General features: G+C 41.1%; 2 protein-coding genes and 1 long non-coding RNA gene across 9 annotated transcripts in view; 1 reads left to right on the forward strand and 2 right to left on the reverse strand.

Annotated features, from left to right (window-relative positions):
• Positions 1-2,024, reverse strand: part of CUNH1orf105 (chromosome unknown C1orf105 homolog) — a 43,868-nt gene extending 41,844 nt beyond the window's left edge. Inside the window, exon 1 of one of the 2 annotated variants that reach the window (XM_031387211.1) lies at positions 1,820-2,024. In XM_031387211.1, the coding sequence (XP_031243071.1) occupies positions 1,820-1,840 (21 nt within the window). In that variant the 5' untranslated portion in view covers positions 1,841-2,024. The remainder of the gene's footprint in view (positions 1-1,819) is intronic. The other variant, XM_031387213.1, reaches the window with a different exon arrangement.
• Positions 1-22,692, forward strand: part of LOC116102513 — a 29,261-nt gene that overhangs the window by 569 nt on the left and 6,000 nt on the right. For 2 of the 3 annotated variants that reach the window (XR_004123208.1, XR_004123209.1), the window contains exons 1-2: positions 2,000-2,647; positions 4,662-4,783. This is a non-coding gene — a long non-coding RNA (uncharacterized LOC116102513). Of the gene's footprint in view, positions 1-1,999; positions 2,648-4,661; positions 4,784-22,692 lie in introns of those variants that run through there. The other variant, XR_004123211.1, reaches the window with a different exon arrangement.
• Positions 10,037-22,692, reverse strand: part of Dnm3 (dynamin 3) — a 486,761-nt gene continuing 474,105 nt past the window's right edge. For all 4 annotated transcript variants that reach the window (XM_031387157.1, XM_031387138.1, XM_031387130.1 and 1 more), the window contains one exon: positions 10,037-14,861. In XM_031387157.1, coding sequence (XP_031243017.1) covers positions 14,792-14,861 — 70 coding nt within the window. In that variant the 3' untranslated portion in view covers positions 10,037-14,791. The remainder of the gene's footprint in view (positions 14,862-22,692) is intronic.

A 22,692-nucleotide genomic window follows, 5' to 3' on the forward strand; every position in this document is an offset into this window, starting at 1 on the left:
TTTTTTTTTTTTTTTTTATGTTTAAAAGAGAAAAAGGCAGACAGAAGAAACTGTCTCTTGGCTCGAACTTGCTTTCGACAGTGTTCACGCAGGAGAAGAAAATACTGAGCCAGAGAGCCTGAAAGATTAACTTTCAGGAGTGTACAGCAGTTCAAAATGGTACTTTTTAAAATGTGCCCAGGCAGACCCCCTTCCTCTTGGTGACTGTCTTTCACGTTTCAGGGGCTCCATGATGACTTCCTTGTATTTGTTCGTGACTGACAGGCATGAGTTTCATTGCAGTTGCTATTGGAGGCTGAAAACTGGATCTGTTGTAAAGTACCATGGAACTTGGTTAAAAAGAGGCTGGAGGTGGCAGCATGCGGTTTTACCCCACCAGTAGCAGGTCTCCTGCTGATTGCCTTAGCTTTCGTTTGATCTTAAGGTGTTGATGGTATTGAAATGCAATCGTGGCTTGCAGTGTTGGGCCACAGCATCCATGAGAATAGCAGGTGTATCAGGTGGTGTGAAGGCAGCTGGTGGTGCCCTTGCACTGCTGGGCACATTTCATGGGGCAATGGTCTAAGTTCATGGTGGTTTTTCTCACACACAGACTCCAGTTAAAATATGGAGAGTGCAGAATTGGTTTTCTTTTCAGTCATCTTCGTATGCGTGTGTTTATGCTGCATGTGTGTGTGGAGAGGCCAAGGCTCAATGTTGGCTGTCTTTTTCTCTCTCACACATTTTAATTTTATTTTTGGTTTTGGTTTTCTTGAGACAGTGTTGCTCTGTCTGTCCCTGGCTGTCCTGGAACTTGCTCTGTAGACCAGGCTGGCCTTGAACTCAGAGGTTCTCCTACTTGTGCTTCCCAAGCACCAGGATTAAAAGTGTGTGCCACCACTGCCTGGCAGCTCTCACCTTCCTTTAAAACAGGTTTCTCATGGCTTACTTGTTGGCTGGACTGGCTGGCCTGCAAGCCCCAGAGGTATTGCTGTTGCTGCTTCCTTCATGCTGGGATTCCCAATCTTTTTTTTTTTTTTTTTTTACCTCGGTTGTGAGGACTGGAAGTGTGGTGATCATGTTTGTACAGTGTCTTTCCTGGCCTCTGCTTTTAGCAATCTTAACTCCCTGTGTGGTTCATCTAAAAACTGGATTTATAGTTGGACAAGCATCCATCCTTATTTCTATCATCCTTATTCTTGAGTTATAAGATACATATTGGCAAGGACAATATTATTTTCAAGTCATGTACAAAGGAGCCTTGGAGTCTACCATACTCATTAAAATGTTCTAGCCTGTACATGCATAGCTGTGTTTTCCTCGTAGTCTTTGTGATGGTTGGAACAGGAAGTGTCCCTATAGGCTCATGTGGGGATCCCATGCCTGGAGGTCAGCTGGGATTTGAAGAAGTAATTTGGATCCTGAGCTAACCCTTGATAGGTTCATGATCAATGGCCTTATTAGAAGGTGATAAAGAGTAGGAGGGAGGGAATCATGGGACATGCCATGGAGAGATGCATGTTGTTACCTGTTCCTTCTTTGCCTCCTGGCCTCCACATTGGAAGATGAAGGTTGGAATAAGGAATTAATGAGTTAGTTGAGGAAGTGTATCTTATGAAACACCTACATACTATTAACAGTATAGACACATTAACAGTCTTAGCATAGTTTAATGCCATCTTGCCTCAACTCAGGCCCAGAGCAATGGGTTTACCCAAGCTTAGACCAGAATCCTTTCTGTGTTTGCACATATATTTCCCAAGGTTGACATACATTTTTTTTTTTTTAGTGGTGAAACTCCAGAAGAACTATTGCTATTAGAAGTTCTAATTTTTCCTACCTTTAGCTCTCTTTTTTCCATCTCTCAGACGTTCTCAGTTTTTTGAGCCAGGAACTGGAGAACACAGACACCTCTCTGTGCTGTCAAGAGGAGACTGCTACAGTACCTCTTGCTTAGGCACCAAAGCAGGGAGACCCCTCCATACTTTCAATGCCAGAATGTCTGTCTCCAACACTTTAATGACTTAGAATCTTGCATCATGCATTCTATTAGGAATGAGAACTTTGGGTTTTGATTGGCTGGAATGCATTCCATTGTCCCTTTATCCGAAGTCACAATTGCTGCCTTCTGAAACATTAGGTCTTGGTTGGAGCAAATAGATTAATGCTGTCAAGATCTCAGCTAGCTGCATCAGCACTTGAATCATTAATGCTTTTTCCTAGGAAGATGACCAAGCCTTTTCTCTTATCATAACAATATGCGATAACTGCTTATTTGGTTATTTTACAAGCTGCTTCTTATTCTGTTACTTCTCTGGTGCTCCTGCTGACTAAGATACTATTATAAATTCCAGAGACATTTGATACAGAATGAGATGACTATGCAAGGAATATTGTGGTTTTTAAAAGAAGTACTGACTCCTCTTGACCATCCTGAGTTATTGATGATCTTGAAGACTGTCTTCTTGACCACCCTGAGTTTTGGTTGACCCTGAAGACCGTCCTCTTGACTACCCTGAGTTTTGGTCAACCCTGAAGACTGTCCTCTTGACCATCTTGAGTTATAGTCCATCTTGAAGACTGTCCTCTTGACCATCTTGAGTTATAGTCCATCTTGAAGACTGTAATACCTTTCCTCCTCTACCACATGTGGAGGATGAACGGAGAGGTGAGGACAGAAAGTCATCAATGGTTGAAGAAGAGTATATTATGAAAGAAATAAAAAACCATGTACAGTAACCACAAGCCAGTGTACCATCATAGCATTTACTTCTATTCCAGCCTCTTCTCCCACCACAGATTCCCTCCTTTTTTTTTCTCTTCTGCCTATAAAATAAGAGAACACACTTCAGGAGACTAAGACCGTTTCATTTTGGTATAGTTGGAATTTTACTTTCTTCTTGTTCACGAGGTCAATTCAAAATTTAAATTCCAGATTACATAGATATAAGATAAAAGTAAGTGTGCATCTTAACTTTAGACAAAGTAAAACAATTACCAAGGACTTGAAAAACATTAGAAGCAAAACCTTGCTTGCATGGCAACACTTTGCTTGGCAAAGGGTTATAAAACAACCCATGGACTATTTATTGTGCCTGTGGGGTGTAAGGATCTGCCTAGTAAGGAATATTGTAAAATTCAAGGGGCTAGAAAGATGGTTCAATGTCCAACAGTATTTGCTGCAGGGACACAAGAACATGAGGTCTTATATCAGTAACCATGTAAAAAGCCAAGTGTGGCCACATGTTTGCATGGAACTCCAGTGCTGTGTGGAGCAGAGACAGGAGGATCCTTGGGCCTTGTTGGCCACTTAGTCTAGCTCCAAGTTCAGTGAGAAACCCTGACTGAAAGGAATAAGGTGGAAAGTGATAGGGTGGGGATATTAGGATGTCCTCTGGCCTCTGAGAGTTCACGCACAGATACACACATGTGAACATCTACACATGCATACGCAATTATCAAATGATAGAAGGGAAAGGCAAAAGGAGTTCTGTCGCCCTGGGTTACAGGACAGCCAGTTGAAGGCTTTTTTACACTCTTTGGCTTCTTCGCCAATAACCCTGTTCATTAACCAACCTTGGATACAGCAGAAGGGAGGTATGTGACTTGAAACCTGAGAAACTGGCTAACATTTTTGAGTGGAGAATTTAATTCTTAAAAATGATTTAAGTGGTTTTTATGATCCAAAGAAGATGGTTTTAATGATGGGGTCTTCTTTTTAGAATAAGGAGATCCTGCCCAGATTGTCTTCCTGCCTTCCTTTGCCAGGATTCCCCCAGGTCAAAAGTAAATGGGGATCCTAGTGAAGTGAACAGAACAGAGAGTCCTAGAGACTGATTTGCTCTCTTGATGTGAAGGGTTCTATTTTAAAGAGTGAAATGAGGCATTTTCACAAGGGCCCCCGTCAGAGAAGAAACAGCTACTTTTCAATCCAAATTCTGTCCAGTACATCTCTAAAACAGAAAATCACAAATTAAATAAAAAGCTGCTAGCAAAGCTGCCACACAGCTGGCAGAATGCACTAGATTACTTTAAAAGTAAGCATTCTATTTGTATTAATTTCCTGCGGGTAGAGGGAATAGTAAAAAAAAAAAAAAAAAAAATACTATGGCCTAACATTTTAATATGGTTATTATTATTTTAAGGACTGATGTATTAAGTAGTTTTCTCTTCCCTCGAGCATCTACTTATCCACTTTCTTTGGCACTCTACCAACATCTTGAGCAAATTGCCTGAGGTGCCCACATTTCTGTTCTTTATCGTGCATGTATTTTAAGCAGTATGAAAAATTTACCCCTAAATTTGTCAAACAGAATATGTGAGCTTATATGTTTCAGACATACAGTTTCTTCTGTAATATTCTATGTTTTTTAAAAATCTTCTATGTTAGCTTTAGGAAAATAATAACATATTTGGTGCAATAATTACTATTGATAAGATTTCTGGAGGCAGGTTAAAAGGATTCAGATTTCTGTGTCCTTTTTAGATTCTAAATGTTCATTTCTTTCTTTCTATCTCTCTCTCTCTCTTCCTCTCTTTGTATTCTGTTGAAAGAAATTTCATTAGCTTATTGTTCAATTCAGTACAGTACCATTCTCTGTCAAAGAGTATCTGAAATCATAGTGGTCTAATATGTAAATTTCCCTTTCAGCTCCTAATACATTGAACTCTACATTTTTCAGGAGCTGTGTATGGTGTTACATGCTAACTTCAGCACTTAGTGTGTGGATACAGGATCAGGAGTTCAAGGCCAGCCTTGGCTACATGAAACCTTGTCTTAAAATATTCATTAGAAAAAAAAAAGGTGAGACAAATGCATTTCACTTTACCTGGCATTATCGTAAGTGGTTTTAAGGTGGGTCATTATTCTATAGGGAAAGAAATGGAACACATGTAATTTTTTTTAAATATAGAATTAACTTTATTTCTTTAATTAAAGATGCAGATCAAAAATAAAAGTTTTTATGTACACGAGACATAGTGCAAACAGAAGGTTTTTTAAAAATACCATGGGTAGACATGTTGTTAAACAAAAGGAGATGGGGTTAAGATGGTCGGCCTGGAACTGCAGGAGGGGGTCTCCTAGTAAAAACAAAACAAAGCAAAGAGAATAACAACAACAAAAAAGAAAAAAACACAAAAAAAGAAAAAAAACAGATGTAGAGGAAGAAGACAACGTTAAAATTATAAAATAGGTCTAAATAATAGCATGCAAAAAATATCTCATAAAAGTCCAATTCAAATCAGAAAAAAAGCCAAACAAACAAACAAACAAAACCCCCACACAAAACAAAGGACCAGGCATGCGTGCAGGAGAAATGAAAGTACACCAGGAGGCAGAGGTAGCAGCCATTGGGACCTGCCCACCACCAGGCACCAGCAGCACGCTGAGACATCTGTGCCCACCCAAAAATATGACCACGATGCACCATGGAAGTATAAATCCTTGTAATCAAATTTGGGCGAACTAGGGTCAGTATTTCAGATACCTTTTGGACTTGCATAGTTGATTCTGAACCCTAATTTTCTGACTCCAAATTCTTTCCAAAGTCTTTTATTTTTTTTTTAAAGATTTATTTATTTTATATATATATGAGTACACTGTTGCAGTCTTCAGACACACCAGAAGAGGGCACCAGATCCCATTACAGATGGTTGTAAGCCACCATGTGGTTGCTGGGAATTGAACTCAGGACCTCTGGAAGAGCAGCCAATGCTCTTAACTGCTGAGCCATCCCTCTTAGCCCCCTTTCCAAAGTCGTAAGTGAATGATGTGAGTGCTCCCCAAGGGGAAAGGAATTGCTGGAAATGTCAGTTTATTACCTTAGTCAACATGTTATCATGTCTAGTGAAGTATTGTTTTTTTCAAAGCGAGGAAATTAAAAGGTATCAAGATCAAATGAGCAATATCATCCCAACACAGAAAACCCCAGGGCGTTAATCTACAGCCTTGGATTTATAACTAAGGATCTTTTTGAGGTGAATAATCGTGTGGTACAACAGCCTAGAATCAAGTGTAGGAAGAATAGCAGGCCAGAACTGGTTCTTGATTGTCCCAGGATTTGTAGGAATCCCCTCTGTCTTAGAGCAAGGAGCAATGAAAATCCCGATTTGTTGGTAAGTGGGTCTGGGACACACACACTTGGCTTTCTGGATCAGTCTCCGAATCCTTAGCCTGGTTTGTGTCTCATCAGCCCAGGACTTGTGGATTCAGGGACAGAGCTGAGCACCTGTTTGACACCAGCCTTTAGAATTTGAGTTGATTCCCGTCTCCAGAAGACAGGGTAGCCTCCATTCTGCTGGGAACAGCTTTGCAGCAGACAGACAGCAGGCCAAAGAGAGACTGACCGACCAATGGATGCCAGAAGTCTGCACTTTAATTCCCTCTTTCTGACTGTGAGCTGACTCTCACGGCACCGAGAAGCCATCAGAAGCCCTCCTCTCTGTGGGAGTTCACTCAGAGCCACCCACCCAGATGTCTAGAAACATACTTCCACCTCAATCTTGTTAAGACAACAGTTGGTGCTATGAAAAGCAAAACCCCAAACTTTTTTTTCCTTTTTAAAATCTTCTGTGAGATGTTACTGGGTCTGAACAGACTTGGCTTTTCTTGAGCCAACAACAACAACAACAACAACAACAACAACAACCACCACCAAAAACCAAAACCAAAACCAAAACCAAAACCAAAAAACAACAACAAAAAAGACCTTTTCTAATCCTAAACCAATTTTTCTCCAGTCCAATTTAATCTTGCTGAGCTAAGGAGGCTTCCCATGTATATAAATGACGAAAAAACTTGTTCTTAGTTCCTGACCTTTCAACTGTGGGGGGTCTGCAAGCCTTGGGCTTTGTGAGATCCAGGTAATGGTTTCCCTGGTGTTTGCATGAAGGAAGTGTAATTACATTTCTGTCAGGCTGAATGAGATTTATCACCTGCCTAGCAAACAGAAACCATGTTCAAGTTCTGAAGGGGCTTTAGAACACTTTAATTACCTCAGCCTGGTGGGGAGGTGAGCCATTAAAACAAACAGCAAGTCCACAGTGCTGAAGGGACGTTCTGGGAGCACATGCCAAAAACACCTTCCCGTGGGAGCTAGTTTGGTGTTCCAATTCAGAAACAGGATCCAGACACGCTGTGTCCTAAAATGTATTTCACTGACAGCAGGAAAGTGCTTCAAACAGCGTGGTGATGTTCCCTCAGAGAACGCCTGCCTTCTCGTCTTCAGGAGCCCTATATCTAGCGTCCCTGTTGTTGCCAGAAAAGCAGACTTGACAGTCATAGCATACGGTGGACCTGCTTGTCCCACTATGGATCTTGACAGTTTGTTTGTTTTTTTTCTATTCCCTTTTCAGAATTTTATCTTATTTATAAAGTGTTTGAAGGCAAGTGATGAACACACGTAGGCTTTACGTATGTAAAAACTACATACAAAGGTATTGGAGTACCAAGTTAAGCAATTTTAAAGGTCAATAGACTGGTATTCATAGGCACCTATGTTTAATGTAGTTAGGAACATTTTCTGAACATTTCTCAAATGTTCAGAAAAATAACTTCACAGACATGGTTTTGTCCAAGCTCTAAGAAGAGATGAAAAATTATTAGGACTCAGTTATCAATGAATTATATACATACTCTCAGCTCTATACCATTTCTGCATTTAGTCTGATGGCAGCCTTGCCATGGAATGAACTCTTGGAAGGTTTTCCTTCTGTGTTTTCTTTTTCCTGTGAAAATGTCACCAAACAAGCTCTGCTGGCTTGCTTTGTCCCTCCTGTAGGCAGCTTACCATCCCACAGCAGTGGAGTGAGTCTAAAGCATGGGAAAGTTAGGAAAGACAGATAGCAGGAATGGGGTCCTCCGGGCTTCTCTGGTGAGGTTTAATTTTAAAGAGACCTGAGACCTGATCTCTTCATTTGCAATAACCTCACAAGTGTAATGAAATGATTTACTCAATGCAGTTTTTTTTTTTTGGCGGGGGAAGTGGAGAAAAGAAATTAAGGTAGGAGATGATGGTCTTACCAAGGTTTGGTAAGAGTCAGGTCCGTTCTGCTCCCATGCACCTGATCTTAGGGGATCTTCTTCCAGGGAACGCAGATGTTATTGCCACAAAGCTACCAGTGCTTCCGGATGTCTGTCTGAGCTGGGAGTTCATCTTGCTCTTACACTTGAACTTGTCCCACAACTTTTTGTTGGTGACAGTTTACTCTAAAATAATCATGTACAGTTGGCTTTCCCTCTTGCCTAATGCCCCCAGAAAGCAATGTGTCCTAAAGCAGGTACCTTAGAACTACCAGTTTTGTGGGATGTTGCATGAAAGAAACTTTTTTAAAAAAAAATTTAATTTATTTATTATATATAAGCATACTAAGGGCGTCTGATCTTGTTAAGGATGGTTGTGAGCCACCATGTGGTTGCTGGGATTTGAACTCAGGACCTTCGGAAGAACAGTCAGTGCTCTTAACCACTGAGCCATCTCTCCAGTCCATGAATGAAACTTTAATGATCAGAAAAGTCTGGGAAGCTTCTGGATGGCTTTCACCTTCTTAAAAATTCATAACATAATTTTTTTTCAGTAAAAGATATTCAAATTATAGCCATTATTTCCCAAGTATACTGATAAAAATGACTTCTTGGTGTCTCTCTGTGTGCATTCATTACAATCTCAGGTGGTACACTTGGGAAGGCTTTGAATTGAGGGACTGATTTTAGCCAATATCTTTTACATACATTCTGATTATTATGTCACTACAGTATGAAGGATCACCAATAGACAACCCAAAATGTGACAGTATCTAGAGTTGGTTGAAGAGTGTAGGAAAACCAAGCGCTAGATGACTTCTCAAAGCACCATTGAGAGGTTGTAGAGGAAAGATGGGAGTTTTGAGAACCAATCAAGTGGAGATTTACAAAGATGGCAGACCTGTTTTAAAAGCACAGGGGGAAAGTTCCCAAAGAGTGACAGTAGTGCCATATATATATATATGATCAGAATGATCATATATATATATGTAATTGTAATTTTCATTAGAATTGATTCTGAATATTATCACCATCCACTAGAATCATGTCATTAAGCCACAACAAGTGGCCAGCAGGATTTCTTATCCGTGATGGATTGCTCGGGTTGGGAGGCTTCCCTTGAGTGTGTAGGTTCTCCACTTGTATGAAATGTACAGAGAAGGAAGTTGCAGGGTATGTTATCATGGAAGTCTGCCCAGCTCTTCTTCCCATAATTACATAACCTGGCTGTGTGTGGAAAATTAAACCAACGTCCTTCCCATCCTACCGTCTTATTGTCCACATTTAGATGGCGTAGTCTAGAACCATGTGTGTTGATAGGAGGTGCTTATTATCTAAAACACAGTTAGGGGTGAAAGGGTTGTTTGTACACATGGAACACTTATATTTTCTTAAAATAGACAGCCTGGTGCATTTCCTCTTCTATGCCCATGAGCTGGTAACACCGATGGGTTAGTGTGCAGTGCTTGTCTTCTGTTGACCTAACATGTAAACAGACCCCCTCAGCAGGTATTCCTACAAATTCTTCCTTCCCAGGGGCAAACTGTCCCATTGCTTCTTGGTAAAGGTCATGCCACCCTGATGTCTGAGGAGGCAATGTCTCCTCCTACTGCCTTTTTTGGAGTTATCTGATTTATTCTGTCTTAAAAAAAAACAAAAAACAAAAAACAAAAAACAAAACAAAACTCCTTTTCCCACAACTTTTTTTTTTTAAAGATTTATTTATTATTATAAATGAGTACACTTTAGCTGTCTTCAGACCACCAGAAGGGGGCGTCAGATTTCATTACAGGTGGTTGTGAGCAACCATGTGGTTGCTGGGAATTGAACTCAGGACCTTTGGAAGAGCAGTTGGTGCTCTAACCCACTGAGCCATCTCGCCAGCCCCTCTTCCCACAACTTAAGGACTTAAGTACAGAATGCTATTGTTCCCCGCTTTAGTAATGCTGGGCCAATTTGAGCTAAGGGACAATAGGATTTTACTCCCTGGTGTTAGTGAAATGCACAGACTCAAATGTATACAAGGATGAAGAATTAGGGGTTCCTTCAAATGTAATAATTTATTTCAGGTTCAGAAATACAGTTTCACATTTTTTCACAATAGGTACATGACCTTCAAGGATGATTCAGGCTTTAGGAATTTGCTTCAAAAATCCCATTCACAGAATCCATATTAATCCAGCATTAAGAAATCCCCAGAGTGGTAAAAACGACAGTGGGAAATATTCTGGCTCATGTTAAAGAATCAACAGAGAAAACAAGGTTTGACTTCTATGTACTCAATCATTCACACAAAAGCGAAATGAAGTTTGACTCAGAATTGGGAGAGAAGAGGAACAGGTACAAGACCATGGAACGAAAGCAGTGCACATATGAAATCAAACACACAAGGTTATCGTGGTAGGCTTTCTGGTTTGTGAGGAGTCATTTTTACAGATTGGCAGCAGTCCATACAAGACAGTGGTTTTTGGATAAACTGAAAACATTATGAGTAACATTTAAGGGATTTAAAGGTAAAAGCTATAAAGAAATGAATGCCTTGAGCTGAGCCACATGTGAAGGCCTTGAGCAGTGGAATGAGAAGTCTCACCAGCATACCAGTACAAACAGGTTTTAAACAGGAGAGTCTTTGAGGTTTCCTGTCTCTTGCTCTCCACACATACAGATAGTACTACATGTATGTATATATACACAACTAGCGATGCATATACTATATATACTTCAAAAATACTGTTACAGTTTCACATACAGAGCACCACGTAATTTTAAACACATCAGCTAGACAGACGGCCTATTATTATCTAGAAGACAAACTGAGTTCTTTAGAAAAGACTAAAGGATCTGGGGAAGGATCCATTATTCTCTAGAATTGGCTTCATTCACAGGAACTCAGAGTTCACAGCTACCCGTGCTGGGTGAGAGGACAAAGCTCGCGCTTCAGGCTTCAGGCTTACGCACGGACATCTCTCACTGCATTAAGATAGCTGGGAGGTCCGTTTATGCTTTGTTACTCATCCTACAAAGTTCAATTTAAAGGAATTGCACAGTTTTCCACATGTCAATGGTTTACCTGACAGAGCAGATAACATACCTGCAAGGAACTGAATGTCCTTCCCCTGGGTGTTTTAACAGTTTTGCTCAGAAAGACCTATTTCTTGTGTTGCTGACTTCGTATTCTTTCAACTTTAACTGAAGAGAACTCACGACAATACAGATTAGCTTAGCTTTTTTTAAGAGTCAGCTCAACAATCCCCAAATAACAGGATTTTAACTAGAGACCCTGGAGAAAAGCTTCCAAATCTTACGTTTTTTTTCACCCAAAAAGTAATGCCTTCTTAGGTAGCAGTGCTGTGGGTTTCAACACAAATGACTGTAGACATTACTCTACTTTGTCATGGTTATAATTATGATGGTCATTATGGTTATCATAAGCTTTGTGCCCCTCAAGATATGTACAGTATGAGTTAGGAGAGTTCATGTTTCACATGTGTGTTATGAGAAGTGAACTACTATAATCATGTTATAACAGGTCTTCCCAACATATATCACGTATTAACATAGTTAAAAGTATATTTATACTCTTACATACTGAGCACATGTTTACACTGATATTTATAGTCATATATCTATATATGATGCACATAAAATCACATTCATGCTTAATAGCATTTTAGTAATTGCTTTTGAACCTACTTACTCAAAAGGACACAAAATACATGGTCACTATGTACATAGCGTATTCCTAGGGACATGCAGAGAAAATGAGTGCACAGAAAACAAGGCTTGTCATATACTGGTGTCAGGTCCCATTTCACGGTGTAGAGTATGACTACAGTTTAATGAAATTACAAATGAATCTATGTGGCTACTTCTTAATTCTAAATTTAGAATGCTCATACCACAAGAACTGTTTGGTTGCACGTTTGGATAGAATGAGTATGTATCTGCACAAACAGAGAAATTGCCAATAAATAGACCCCACTGCTCTTCTATGTTATAAAACACACCTAAAGGCAATATTCAAGAAGGTATTCTTGGTAGATGATTTTTTTTTGAAATATATCTGTTCTAAATCAATACTGTTTCATTGTCCATCCACAAATGGCTGGTTATTCCAGTTAGCCAATCTGCACGCAAAATTTAGCATGCGACAGGAAAACTGCCTTTACTTAGCAACCTTTTCAAATCCTAAAGACACTTTTTAAAGTTATTATTATGCTAGACAAGATAGAGCTACATCTATTGTGCTGACAGCGTTGGCGTCATCAACCAGGAGGTTGACTGAGAGATTAGAAACGGAGTGGGAAGCAGAAGGTCTTTCGAGCTTACATGCAAGTCCTAAGGCCTGACGTATACTCTCGCACACTCCAATGAAACTTCAGGCTTCATTTCCGTTGGAATCTGCTGTTAGCAGAGTGCAAACCTTTTGAACTGTAGCAATCTGAAAACATTCTGGGGTGCCAGTGTTGAACTTCTGGGGAGGGGTTGGTGGAGTAGGGGATTCTGGCTACCACCAGATATAACTTGGTAGCAAAGAGAACAGAACTGTCCTGACAAAGGGAGACATTTGGGACAGGGAACCTGTGTCTCAAGAAGCAAGAGCTAAAGATGACGAGTGCCATTGTTAACGACCATCTAGGATCCGTGGGAAGAAATTTGGAGCGACAAATCCCTAGTTTTCCTTGACGTTGGTTTGTGCCGATTCAAGAACGCACACCAGTGGTTTTCTGCAATAGTTTCCTCCAACAGAAGGAAAACTTTGAACTATAGCAAGATGCAATACTGCAGGAAGAGCAAAGCCAAGCCCTAAAGTATCCGATTCGCTAGCTGCCTGCTTTGAGGTCTCCTAGGAGGAAGCATAGGGAGTGCTGAGAGGAGGGGTTTGGTGGGGGGACCTCATTGCTCATTAGTTGTTTGATTATAAACGTTTGCTTAACGGTTTTCCATTTAGCTGGGACACTGTTTTCAAAGACAATGTGCATGTCTTACATGAGTTCCATTCACAAATATTGTTCTTCAACAGGGAAAATAAATTAGAGATGTTAGAGTTATTCTATGTCACTTAAAGGTTGAAAAATACCCCTTGGTATGCCCCATATTCCCTAATTTTTGCCAATTAAAAGTTAGATCTAACCCATTAGAATAAGTTTGATGCAGTGGCATTTCACTTGGGAAAAAAAAAACCTTTTAAAAATAACGCCTAAAGTTTTCACATCATACTTTATAGCCACTTGCTTTGGGTCGAAACTGCACAGGAAATTAAAGTGAAGTTCGAATACAAATCATGTTGACTGTCTTCAAAGAAAATGCTGCAGTTAGTAAAACCTGATTTACCTTTGTGTTTATGGAATAATGTCTTGGGACGCTACAATTCAGGGCAAGCCCGCTCTGCCGTCTGGGTGCAGTTCGCACGCTCTGCCGTCTGGGTGCAGTTCGCAGACAGAATTCCATTTGGCTTCTAGCTGTTCCCTACATTCTAAGCACCTGGTCCTAGGTAGTTCAAAACGTAGCCTCAGGGCTGACCTTAACCTTTAGGCTAGCCTGCTCTCGGAAAGTTTAGAGATCCTAGAAACTGCAAGCTTGTTCTGCAGCTCAATCTGGCGAGGAGGATGCTTTTCAGGAGCAAGCTGGAGCGAGGCATCTGCAAACATGTGAGCTGTGCTCTTAAACTGTGGCATCTCTGATGGATTGCCTTCCCATACCGGGGGCCCTACTTGCCGTGAAATTGTGTCATAGTAAGCTGCAAGATTTAAGGGAGTCTGGGATGGGTAGAGACATTAAAGCCGTTTCTTTAAAATGATCCTTGTATAATCATTTATATGTAAACCATACAAATCATGTGCTACCATACACTTAATTTTTCTCCAGCCAACATAATAATCATAATAACTAAATGGAGTTAGTTACCCATGCCCTCCAATCAACTGGAAAATTATACACTTTCAGTGTCAGCCTTCCTTCATCATAGCCCACAAAGAGGTAAATAATAAGATGATAAATTCTATTTTCTCAGACACTCTTAGAATGGTAATTAGGTTTTGCTTTTCCTTTGAACTCTGAGAGTAGCCGAATCTATCAACTGATTACCGAAAAACCTCAAGCTCTGCCTTGATGTTGCTTGTGCTTCTAGCACGATGCGAAACGCGCAGGCGCTAGGAGAAGCTCCACGGGGCAAACCCTAGAGGCTTTCCCTCTGCAAACTGCCTCGCACTCCTGAGACGCTTCCATCTTAAGCAATCCTGACTTAAGAACTTTGCCCCCCGCCCCCCCTTTTTTTTCTTCAAGCAGTCCTATGAAGTAAGGAGGGAAAGAAGCCTACATAAGCAGCTGTGGACTGAGTGGTGGTGTCAATGTTAGACGGCAGAGTTTCTGCCACCCTAAACGGAATGTGGGGAAAGTAGGTGTGGTTCCAAGCTCACTCTCTTGGATCTGTTGACAATCGCCATAAGCTTCTCTGTAGACAGCTTAGAAAACTCTTCCAAAGCAACTTCCGATATATGTTGGATAGATAAATGGTGCCAAAGTATAGGACTGCTATATATATAAAAAAACTACCTTGGTCAGTACAACATATTAAGCCTCTCTACAGGTTAGCAGGTTTTCAGAGTCAAACCCCAAAGGTCTGACATGCCGTGAGCGATGGAGATGAGTGATGCACACGTTAGTAAGACTGGCTACTTGCCTATGGAGGTCCATACATGCGACTACTCATGGCTGACTGCAAAGGTTACCGGATGTGCTGCATCTGCATAAATCATTAGTGGTTAATTGCCATGCCGGACACTCCGCTTAGTCTAACAGTGAGGATTCTAGCGGACGGATTATAGTGGGGCGAGTTGGTGATGGGGGTGGCCTCCGGCTAGAAAAAGAGAAAGAGACAGGTAAAGGGACAGGTGTAGTAGCAGTAGTTGTTTCTTCAGGACACTGACACAGAGCCATCATGCGCATGCACATGCACATGCAATCCAGACTAGTAAAGGTGGTCACACTCTGCAGGGATTCTAAGACTCTCTTCTTCAAGTCAGTAACCCAGTTTTCAGTGGAAATTGGGTATTGTTTCATTAAATCTTTATGAAAACCAAAGAGATTTTTTTCCCCCAAGGCTAGTGCAAATGTGGAATGACTTAGAGGCCACTGTGAAACATACTGCACAGATCTGTGGCAGTTTGGCACAATGGTTAGAGAGAGTGAACTGTACTTAGGTAAACCTACTCCAGGAACTAATAAGGTGTATTAAGTCTCAACATTGGTTTTCAATCTTTCCCTGTCTCTGCCAGGGTGTTATCGACCTCTGCTCATTGCCTTTAACAGTGGCTTTCCTCAATCATTCTTCCTTTTGCTTCTAATGCAGACCATAAAAAACTGGAAATCAAGGCTTTTTGAGGTTTTTTTTTTTTTCCCCAGTGGTTATGAACAGGCTCAATGGGTATGAGTTTCCTGGTAAGCTGCATGAGGAAGAGATCCCGTTTGGAGTCTTACAGGGTTTGCTAAGATTCGTCATAGTATGGGCCACTATCTGGTTGGCGGCGGTGTTTCTGAAAGCCATCCATGTGATTCAATGTTATTGTCCCCGAGAAGCTCAACATTATCAAGTCACGTTATTTATCTCTTGAAATCCATTTATGTCACAAGTATATGAATGAGCTTTCTCTGCATGGACTCTGTACACAGCTACCTTGGGAATGGTTTTTCATAACTCTACTTAACACATAATATTTTTGACCAGTATTTCCAGCTGAAATTGTTTTTCAAAAGACCCTTTGTAGAATTGTAGTCCTCTTCCTGACTTGGAAGCACTAAGCTGGTCAGATTGGGTACCCGTTTTTCTGGGATGATGCGGCACCGCTGGAAAAGTTGAACTAAACAACGATGGGGGGGGGGGCGGGTCTCAAGCCCATACTGTTTCCTGGTGGACATAGTTGATGCTGTCACTGTGAAGGCCTAGGTTTGTTGTCAGTTAAGTAACCCAACCAAAAATCACAAGCTACATGCTACAACTCAAAGCCAAGAGAAAACTCAGAGCAGGAGAGCTACTGCTTATTTAATGGTAAGGCAGACTACTGAGACCTTTAACACGAAGCCACCGAGAGTCCCTTTTGCCTCCTATACCCAAAAAGTGGAGAAGAAACAATAGTGGGTTCTCGTTCAGTGTCCTATACTAGTTTTACTATTTGGCAGCGACTGGATTTTAAAAAGATGGCTAGAGATACTTCTTGGCAAAGGAACAAACATCATCAGTGAACAAGCCCTTCTGCAGAAAGACTTGTGACCCCAGAACTGGTAGGCAATTCTCCACTGAGAAAAAGTCATTTTCTTCTTATGACTATACAAAGATGATTTATCTTTTGTGAATATATTCTTCCATGTTTGAGATGACTACCCATATTCCTCTAGCAAACCTCCCAAGTCCTGAACCTGAACCAGTTTTTCTCATTTGATAGAGAGGTTGGAGGTCATACTTGTGTCATGCAGTGCTTCGTGTGGTGTTACATGAAGTAACATGTTCTCAGTGACTCTTTCTAGACACTTCTCAGTAAAGTGAGCCTTCCCTGACCTTCCTGATATAGTTGCTTCAATGACAATGTTGTCAGTCATCACACTGGACTCAAATTAGGCTTGTAGTCTCATCTTTACTTATCTCAGTTATCCCTGCAGTGCCTGGTCCACTGCTTACCCTCCAGTGAGGGAGTGTCTGACAACTGAGCAAATTGAAAAATAACCCTGCAAGTGTGAAATACCTGATGATGTTATGATGGCCATCGGTCTTATCATATAAAAGGGGTGTCTGTTAATCATTTTTTTTCAAATTGTCTCTTAGATTTTATTATTTAAACTGTGTGTGTGTGTGTGTGTGTGTGTGTGTGTGTGTATGTGAGTGCATGCATGCACTCACATAACTGTACCTGTATATGTATACATAAATGTATATACCGGAAGAGGCCAGAAGAGGGTGTTGGGTTTCTTAGAGCTGAAGTTAAATTGGTTGTGAGCTATCTAATGTGGATGTTGGGAACAGAACTTGGGCCCTACGGAACAGAAATATGTACTTGCAAGCACTGTGATCTCTCTCCAGCCCCCTCCCCCATATTTCATAGGTATGTGTATATATACATATGAGTATAGGATTGAGACTTGGAGATTCTTCCTATGATTTATTATTCAGTTTAGTGTTTGGAATGGCATTAAACAATAGCATCCTGTCCCCAGGGAGTTGGACAAATGCATAACCTTTGGAAGTGTATTTTGAGTAATTAAACAGTCATGAGATGGGTGTTGAGAGCCAGAATTTGAACTTGAAGGATGGAAACTCTATCAGGGCATAGTAACATGCTGGGTTAGAGGATGAGTGGATGCCAGGCTGTGAACTGAGGGAGACTCAGGATACAGAGGGGCAAGGTCGATTAGAAGTGGTCTTACACAAACATGAGAGGTTACACAAAGGCTTGCAGCCCAGAGCGAAAGGAGTGCACCTGGGCTCTCCTCATCCTTTTACTCTTGTCTTAAATGTCACTTCCCAATATTTTATTGCCTGAACTCCTCAATTCCTGAATTTGCATGTTGCTTTGTGGTGTGTTCAGTATTTAGTTCATTTAGCTTCAGGAGCAGGGGGTGAGTATTTGTTGAAGAATGGACAGGTGAGTGAATGATTGAGAAGTGCCTAAGCGAGACATCCATTGAGGCAGGCTTCCAAGCTAAGTCAGGGTGAGCAGGTTCCATCATGCCATTCGTATAACACTTTCGAGTTAGAAGCTTGTGTCTGAGACTGTATGTTCATATGGAAAGAGTCCTGGAGTAGGAGTTAAAAAAGACATCGAGTATAGGTCTGATTGCTAGATGATGCATGGAATTTTCTTCCTTCCTGAATGTCTCTAGGCTTTGTTTTTCTCATTTTTGTAACTCAGGTAGTGGTTGTAGCAAGGCTTAGTCATGTATTTGTGCACTGTCCACCAAGCACTACTATGTGGGATGCATTGGGCCAGGTGGCTTTAAGAAGCCTGGAGTCTAGGCTGGAGTAGCAGGGCAAGGGACCTAAGACAAGTGTCCAAGTGGTTTTATACGATGGTACTACATTTTACACATGAAATAATGGGGTGAAGTTCTAGAGTTCATTACCGCGGGATACACCCCAACAAGCTTGAAAAATATGACGGTGTGGTTGGAGCAAGGGCAAAGGTGATTTCTAGTACCACACAACAAAACTTGCAAAGGGTAAGGAAATGTAGATCTATGCCGACCCAAAGGGACTAGAAGTGTGAAGGAGTTAAATAAGCCTCAGAGGGAAAGGTCAATGGTGGGAATGGAGAATAAAACAGAAACTGAATACTTTGATGGAAGAGCAGATTCTCATCGGTCTCTTCGACCTTGGACCAGGGTGGTGGTTGAGTGATGAGCAGTAAGTGGGCAGAGGCAGAGAAGAGAAGAGGACTGTGGAGATGTTTTTTACTGGCTGGCAGGCCTGGTGTATGTTTGTTTACCATAGCTCAGAATTTAGCCTGCTCTTGCTTCACAGTAAGTTTTTTCCCCCCCAAATGAATAAAATAGTTAAACTTCTTCACTTTTGTTGAGTTCTTTAAGGATGTTCCCTAAGGCTGTACACAGAAAACCCTGTTGCATAGCCCGTGTGGTGAATTAGTGACAGAGAAAAAGATGGAGGGCTCTCCATCTGCTCTCTCAGAATGACTATGGCCTCTTTGGAATATGTTCACTTTCAGATTAAAGGAATCCATGTATTTGGAATATGTGTAATTAAAAAATCCTAAAGAGCCTTGACCCACTTACTCTTTTAGAAGAGGTGAACATGATTTTATTTCTAAAACAATAAGAAATGTAAAGCATATTGTAAAAACAGTGCTTGGAAAAAAAAAACAAAACAACAACTCAAGACAGATCCTAAGTTGTTGAGGGCATTTTTTTTTTTTTTTAATAACCCAAGCTGAGATGTTTGCCAATTTCAACACTAAGAAGGTATTTAAGGTTTTCTGCTCAAATTTATTTCATTGGTTCAGTTCCTAGCCATTCCTATTGCCAAAGACATTCACCTCACAAGGCAGTTTGTTTGGGGGCAAACTTATTTGTTTTGTACCAAATTTTCCTCAGTTGCTTTGTTAAGCGATGGGCTTCATTAAGTAATCCATTACATTGAAATGAAGCATCTTGTATCGTTTAAACATTTATTGAAACACTGTGTTGTGTGTGGGCGGTTTATGGTTATGATAGAAGAGCCATGTTTCTGCTTTCAAATCAAAGGGAAGATGTAAGACTTGAAGTTGTCGCTGCAGGGATGGCCTGCTTACAGGATTTTGGACAATGACAGTTTTTGTAAGAACGTCTCATGCTCCTGCCGGGTGGGTGGCATTTTTTTTTTTTTTGGTGGGGGCAGAAGCTGGCTTCACTGATAAGGTTGAGAAGCCAGCATTTGTTTCCTTCTCTCACACGATTGTCTTTTAAGAATAGAAGTCTAATTCCATCTGTGAGTCTTTCTGTTATCTGTCCTTGAGTGTTCATGATGTGAGGCCAGTCGTAATGTGTTTGGGGAGGCTCCATCATGACAGACTATTGTTCATCAGCTTTGGGTGTGTGTGTGTGTGTGTGTGTGTGTGTGTGTGTGTGTGTATGTGAAAGAGTGTGAATGTGGTGAGTTTGTGTATGTGTGTGTGTATGTGTGTATGTATTTGTGAGTGTGGGTTAGTGTATGTGAGTGTGTGTGTGTGAGAGGGTGTGAATATGGTGAGTGTGTGTGAGTGTATGTGTGTATGTATGTGTTTGTATGTGTATGTATGTATGTGTTTGTATGTGTTAGTGTGTGTGTGAGTGTGGTGTGTATGAGTGTGTATGTATGTGTTTGTATGTGTGTGTATGTATGTGAGTGTGTGTGTGTGTGTGTATGTAGTCAGGCTAGAAGTTGGTGTTGGAGTCTTCCTCAATCACTTTCACTTTATTTTTGAGACAGAGAACTCCTTGAGTTAGCTAGACTGGCTGGCCAGTAAGCCCCAGGGATCCTCCTGTCTCCTCTTTCCCAACACTGGTATTCTAGGCTCACACCACCCACCATACTTGCTTTTCCTCTTTCTCTAAGTGTGGGCGCTGGGTATCCATCCTTGCTCTGGTAAGCACTTTACTGTGCCTCGCCACAGCCCTCATCTGAACACTCATCTAACCTCCCCTGCAGTGAGCGCTCTTCTTACGCTGCCTTTCCTTCTATTGCTGTATGAGACTCGATGGGGACACAGTGAAGATTCAGAGATCATGGATGCGAGTGAGTGTGTGCCTGAATCTGACAGATAGGAGCATACCTCTGAGGAAATGCAAAGGCCATGGCAGGCCAGAAACTCATGTCCTCTTCTGAATGCTTAGACAGTAGTCTCAGGGCGCAGTGTTTTAGCCACTTATATTTTGATTCTTATTTTGGTAATTTTTAAAATAGGTATATATTTAGAGGGAGTTGGGCTCAACTCAGAAAAATGTTGTGATGCTTATGATTTTGTTTAAATGGAAGATATTTTATAATTTTATTATAAACAATAACAAAGGTACTTGTTTTCTGGCATATTTTTTTTGCCCTTTGTGACTTAAAGAATGTCATCAAGTTCATTGTTGTCCAAGAATAGTTTGTGGTAGATGTATGGAAGTATATAAAATTGGAATTTACTTGAAGGGTGTAAAAATAGTTTAACTCACTAAATATAAGAAGTGACATATAGTTCCCCCATAAGAATAAACCCTTGATTTTATAATATTGATACTAACATATATATATGGAAAACATGAATAAATTTGTGGGACTTGAAATGAGAACATGAAAAAATTCAACAATCTTTATTTGTTGACATAGGCATGTACTAACTTCAATACTTTAGGCTCTGGGGTAAATAGAAATAAAATGTGCTGTACTAAAGTTTATCTAAATTGCTCTGTAGATCTAATCTTAGGTTTTCCCCACAGGTATGATGCTAATATCCCTACAACAACAAACCCTACCCAGCTTCTCAATGATGGGTCACACTAACTGTTTCAGCTGAGGATGTCGGAAAGGGATTTTACAACATTGACTCGGAGTCTTTCAGTAGACTGGAGGGAAAAAACCCCATATTTATATTTTTGGTAAAATATACTTCTTGGGGGCCAGAGTCCAAAGTAAGTTTTGATTAAGCATTGCAGGTCAGCTCATGTTGCATTTTTCTTTCTCTGTATGTATTACAGGGTATGATGTTAACCGAGATATGGAAATAAGGATTGTCACTTCCTGGAAGACTGTCTTGTTAGGACAGAGTCAGGTTAGCAGTGACAGCGGCAGGCAAATGCTTACATAGAGCTCTTCTAGGACAGTGGCAGGGACACCAGGAGTCCTAGCCTAGAGTTGGTGTGTGTGTGTGTGTGTGTGTGTGTGTGAGAGAGAGAGAGAGAGAGAAAGAGAGAGAGAGAGAGAGAGAGAGAGAGAGAAAGTTGAGAGAGAGAGAAAGGGAAAGAGAGAAAGAGTCTAGAGAAAGAGAGAGAAAGAAAGAGAGTCGAGAGAAAGAGAGAATCTAGAGAGAGAAAGAGAAAGAGTCTAGAGAAAGAGAGAAAGAGAGAAAGAGAAAGAGAGAGAGAAAGAGAGTCTAGAGAGAGAGAGAAAGAGAGAAAGAGAAAGAGAGAGAGAAAGAGAGTCTAGAGAGAGAGAGAAAGAGAGAGAGAGAGAGAGAGAGAGAGAGAGAGAGAGAGAGAGAGAGAGAGAGAGAGAGAGCAAGCGAGCATAGGGTAAGTTAAGGGTCTGGCATTCCAGGAATAGGAATGGATGCCCATAAAGCAAGCAAGCCGGGACAAGTGATGCTGTTTAGAAGATCAAGCATCGCCTACCCTTTGTCACAAGTATCAAGTGACTTGTTTGGATCTGATAAAATGTGGAGATGACCCAGAGAATGTTTAGATGTTTAGTTGTATGAAACAGTGGTGTTTACAAGACTAGATGTGATATTTCATTTTCTACAATGGCTTCTGTAGTATATCACTAACAACAGGTAAGGTGAAGAGAGGAAGGAAGGGATAAAGAGCGTGGAGAGAAGTAGACTTAGGAACAGAGCCCAAGAAAACGAGGGGTGGCAGGGGGAGGGCCTGATTTTTCCAGAGATTTGCAGCTTATGGCCATGGAATTAAGTCAGGCGGCATGGCACTCCTTTCAGTGAATTCCCTCCCTCCTATCCTCTTCTTTCTCCCTATTCCTTAGCATCTTCTCTACCCCATCTCCCTCCCCTTTCTCCCTCCTCTGCCTCCCTCCTTCCTCTAAAAAGAGGTCTCCCTTTGGGACTTTGTACCTTAGAGCCCACTCCCATTCATTCCTCTAATTGTCTCCCCCTTTTCTTTCTGGCCCTCACCTCCCTCCCACCTTAGGCTCTGACTTTAGCATCCAAATGAAGGAAGTGAAGTTCTGAAGGAGGGACCCAGCTGCAGCTATCCTAAGTGGAGGTTTCCACTTCCAGGGAATGCAGTCCCCTGTCATCTGAAGTTATGGAAAAGAAAGGGCAGGAACAGGGAAGGGAAAGACAACAGTCTCCACCTCTGTGAGACTGCAGAACTCACTCCCACTTTAGGAAAGATGAAAGAGACCTTCTTGCCTTTCAGGCATAGGTGTAGGGCGAGGAAGTGAGGAAGCAGGGCTTTCAGAGAGTGTAACTGTGTAACTGTTTCAGAGACAGTAACTGTGAGCAGGCAAATGT

This window comes from Mastomys coucha, unplaced genomic scaffold, assembly GCF_008632895.1.
Source record: "Mastomys coucha isolate ucsf_1 unplaced genomic scaffold, UCSF_Mcou_1 pScaffold1, whole genome shotgun sequence".
Lineage (NCBI taxonomy): Eukaryota > Metazoa > Chordata > Mammalia > Rodentia > Muridae > Mastomys > Mastomys coucha.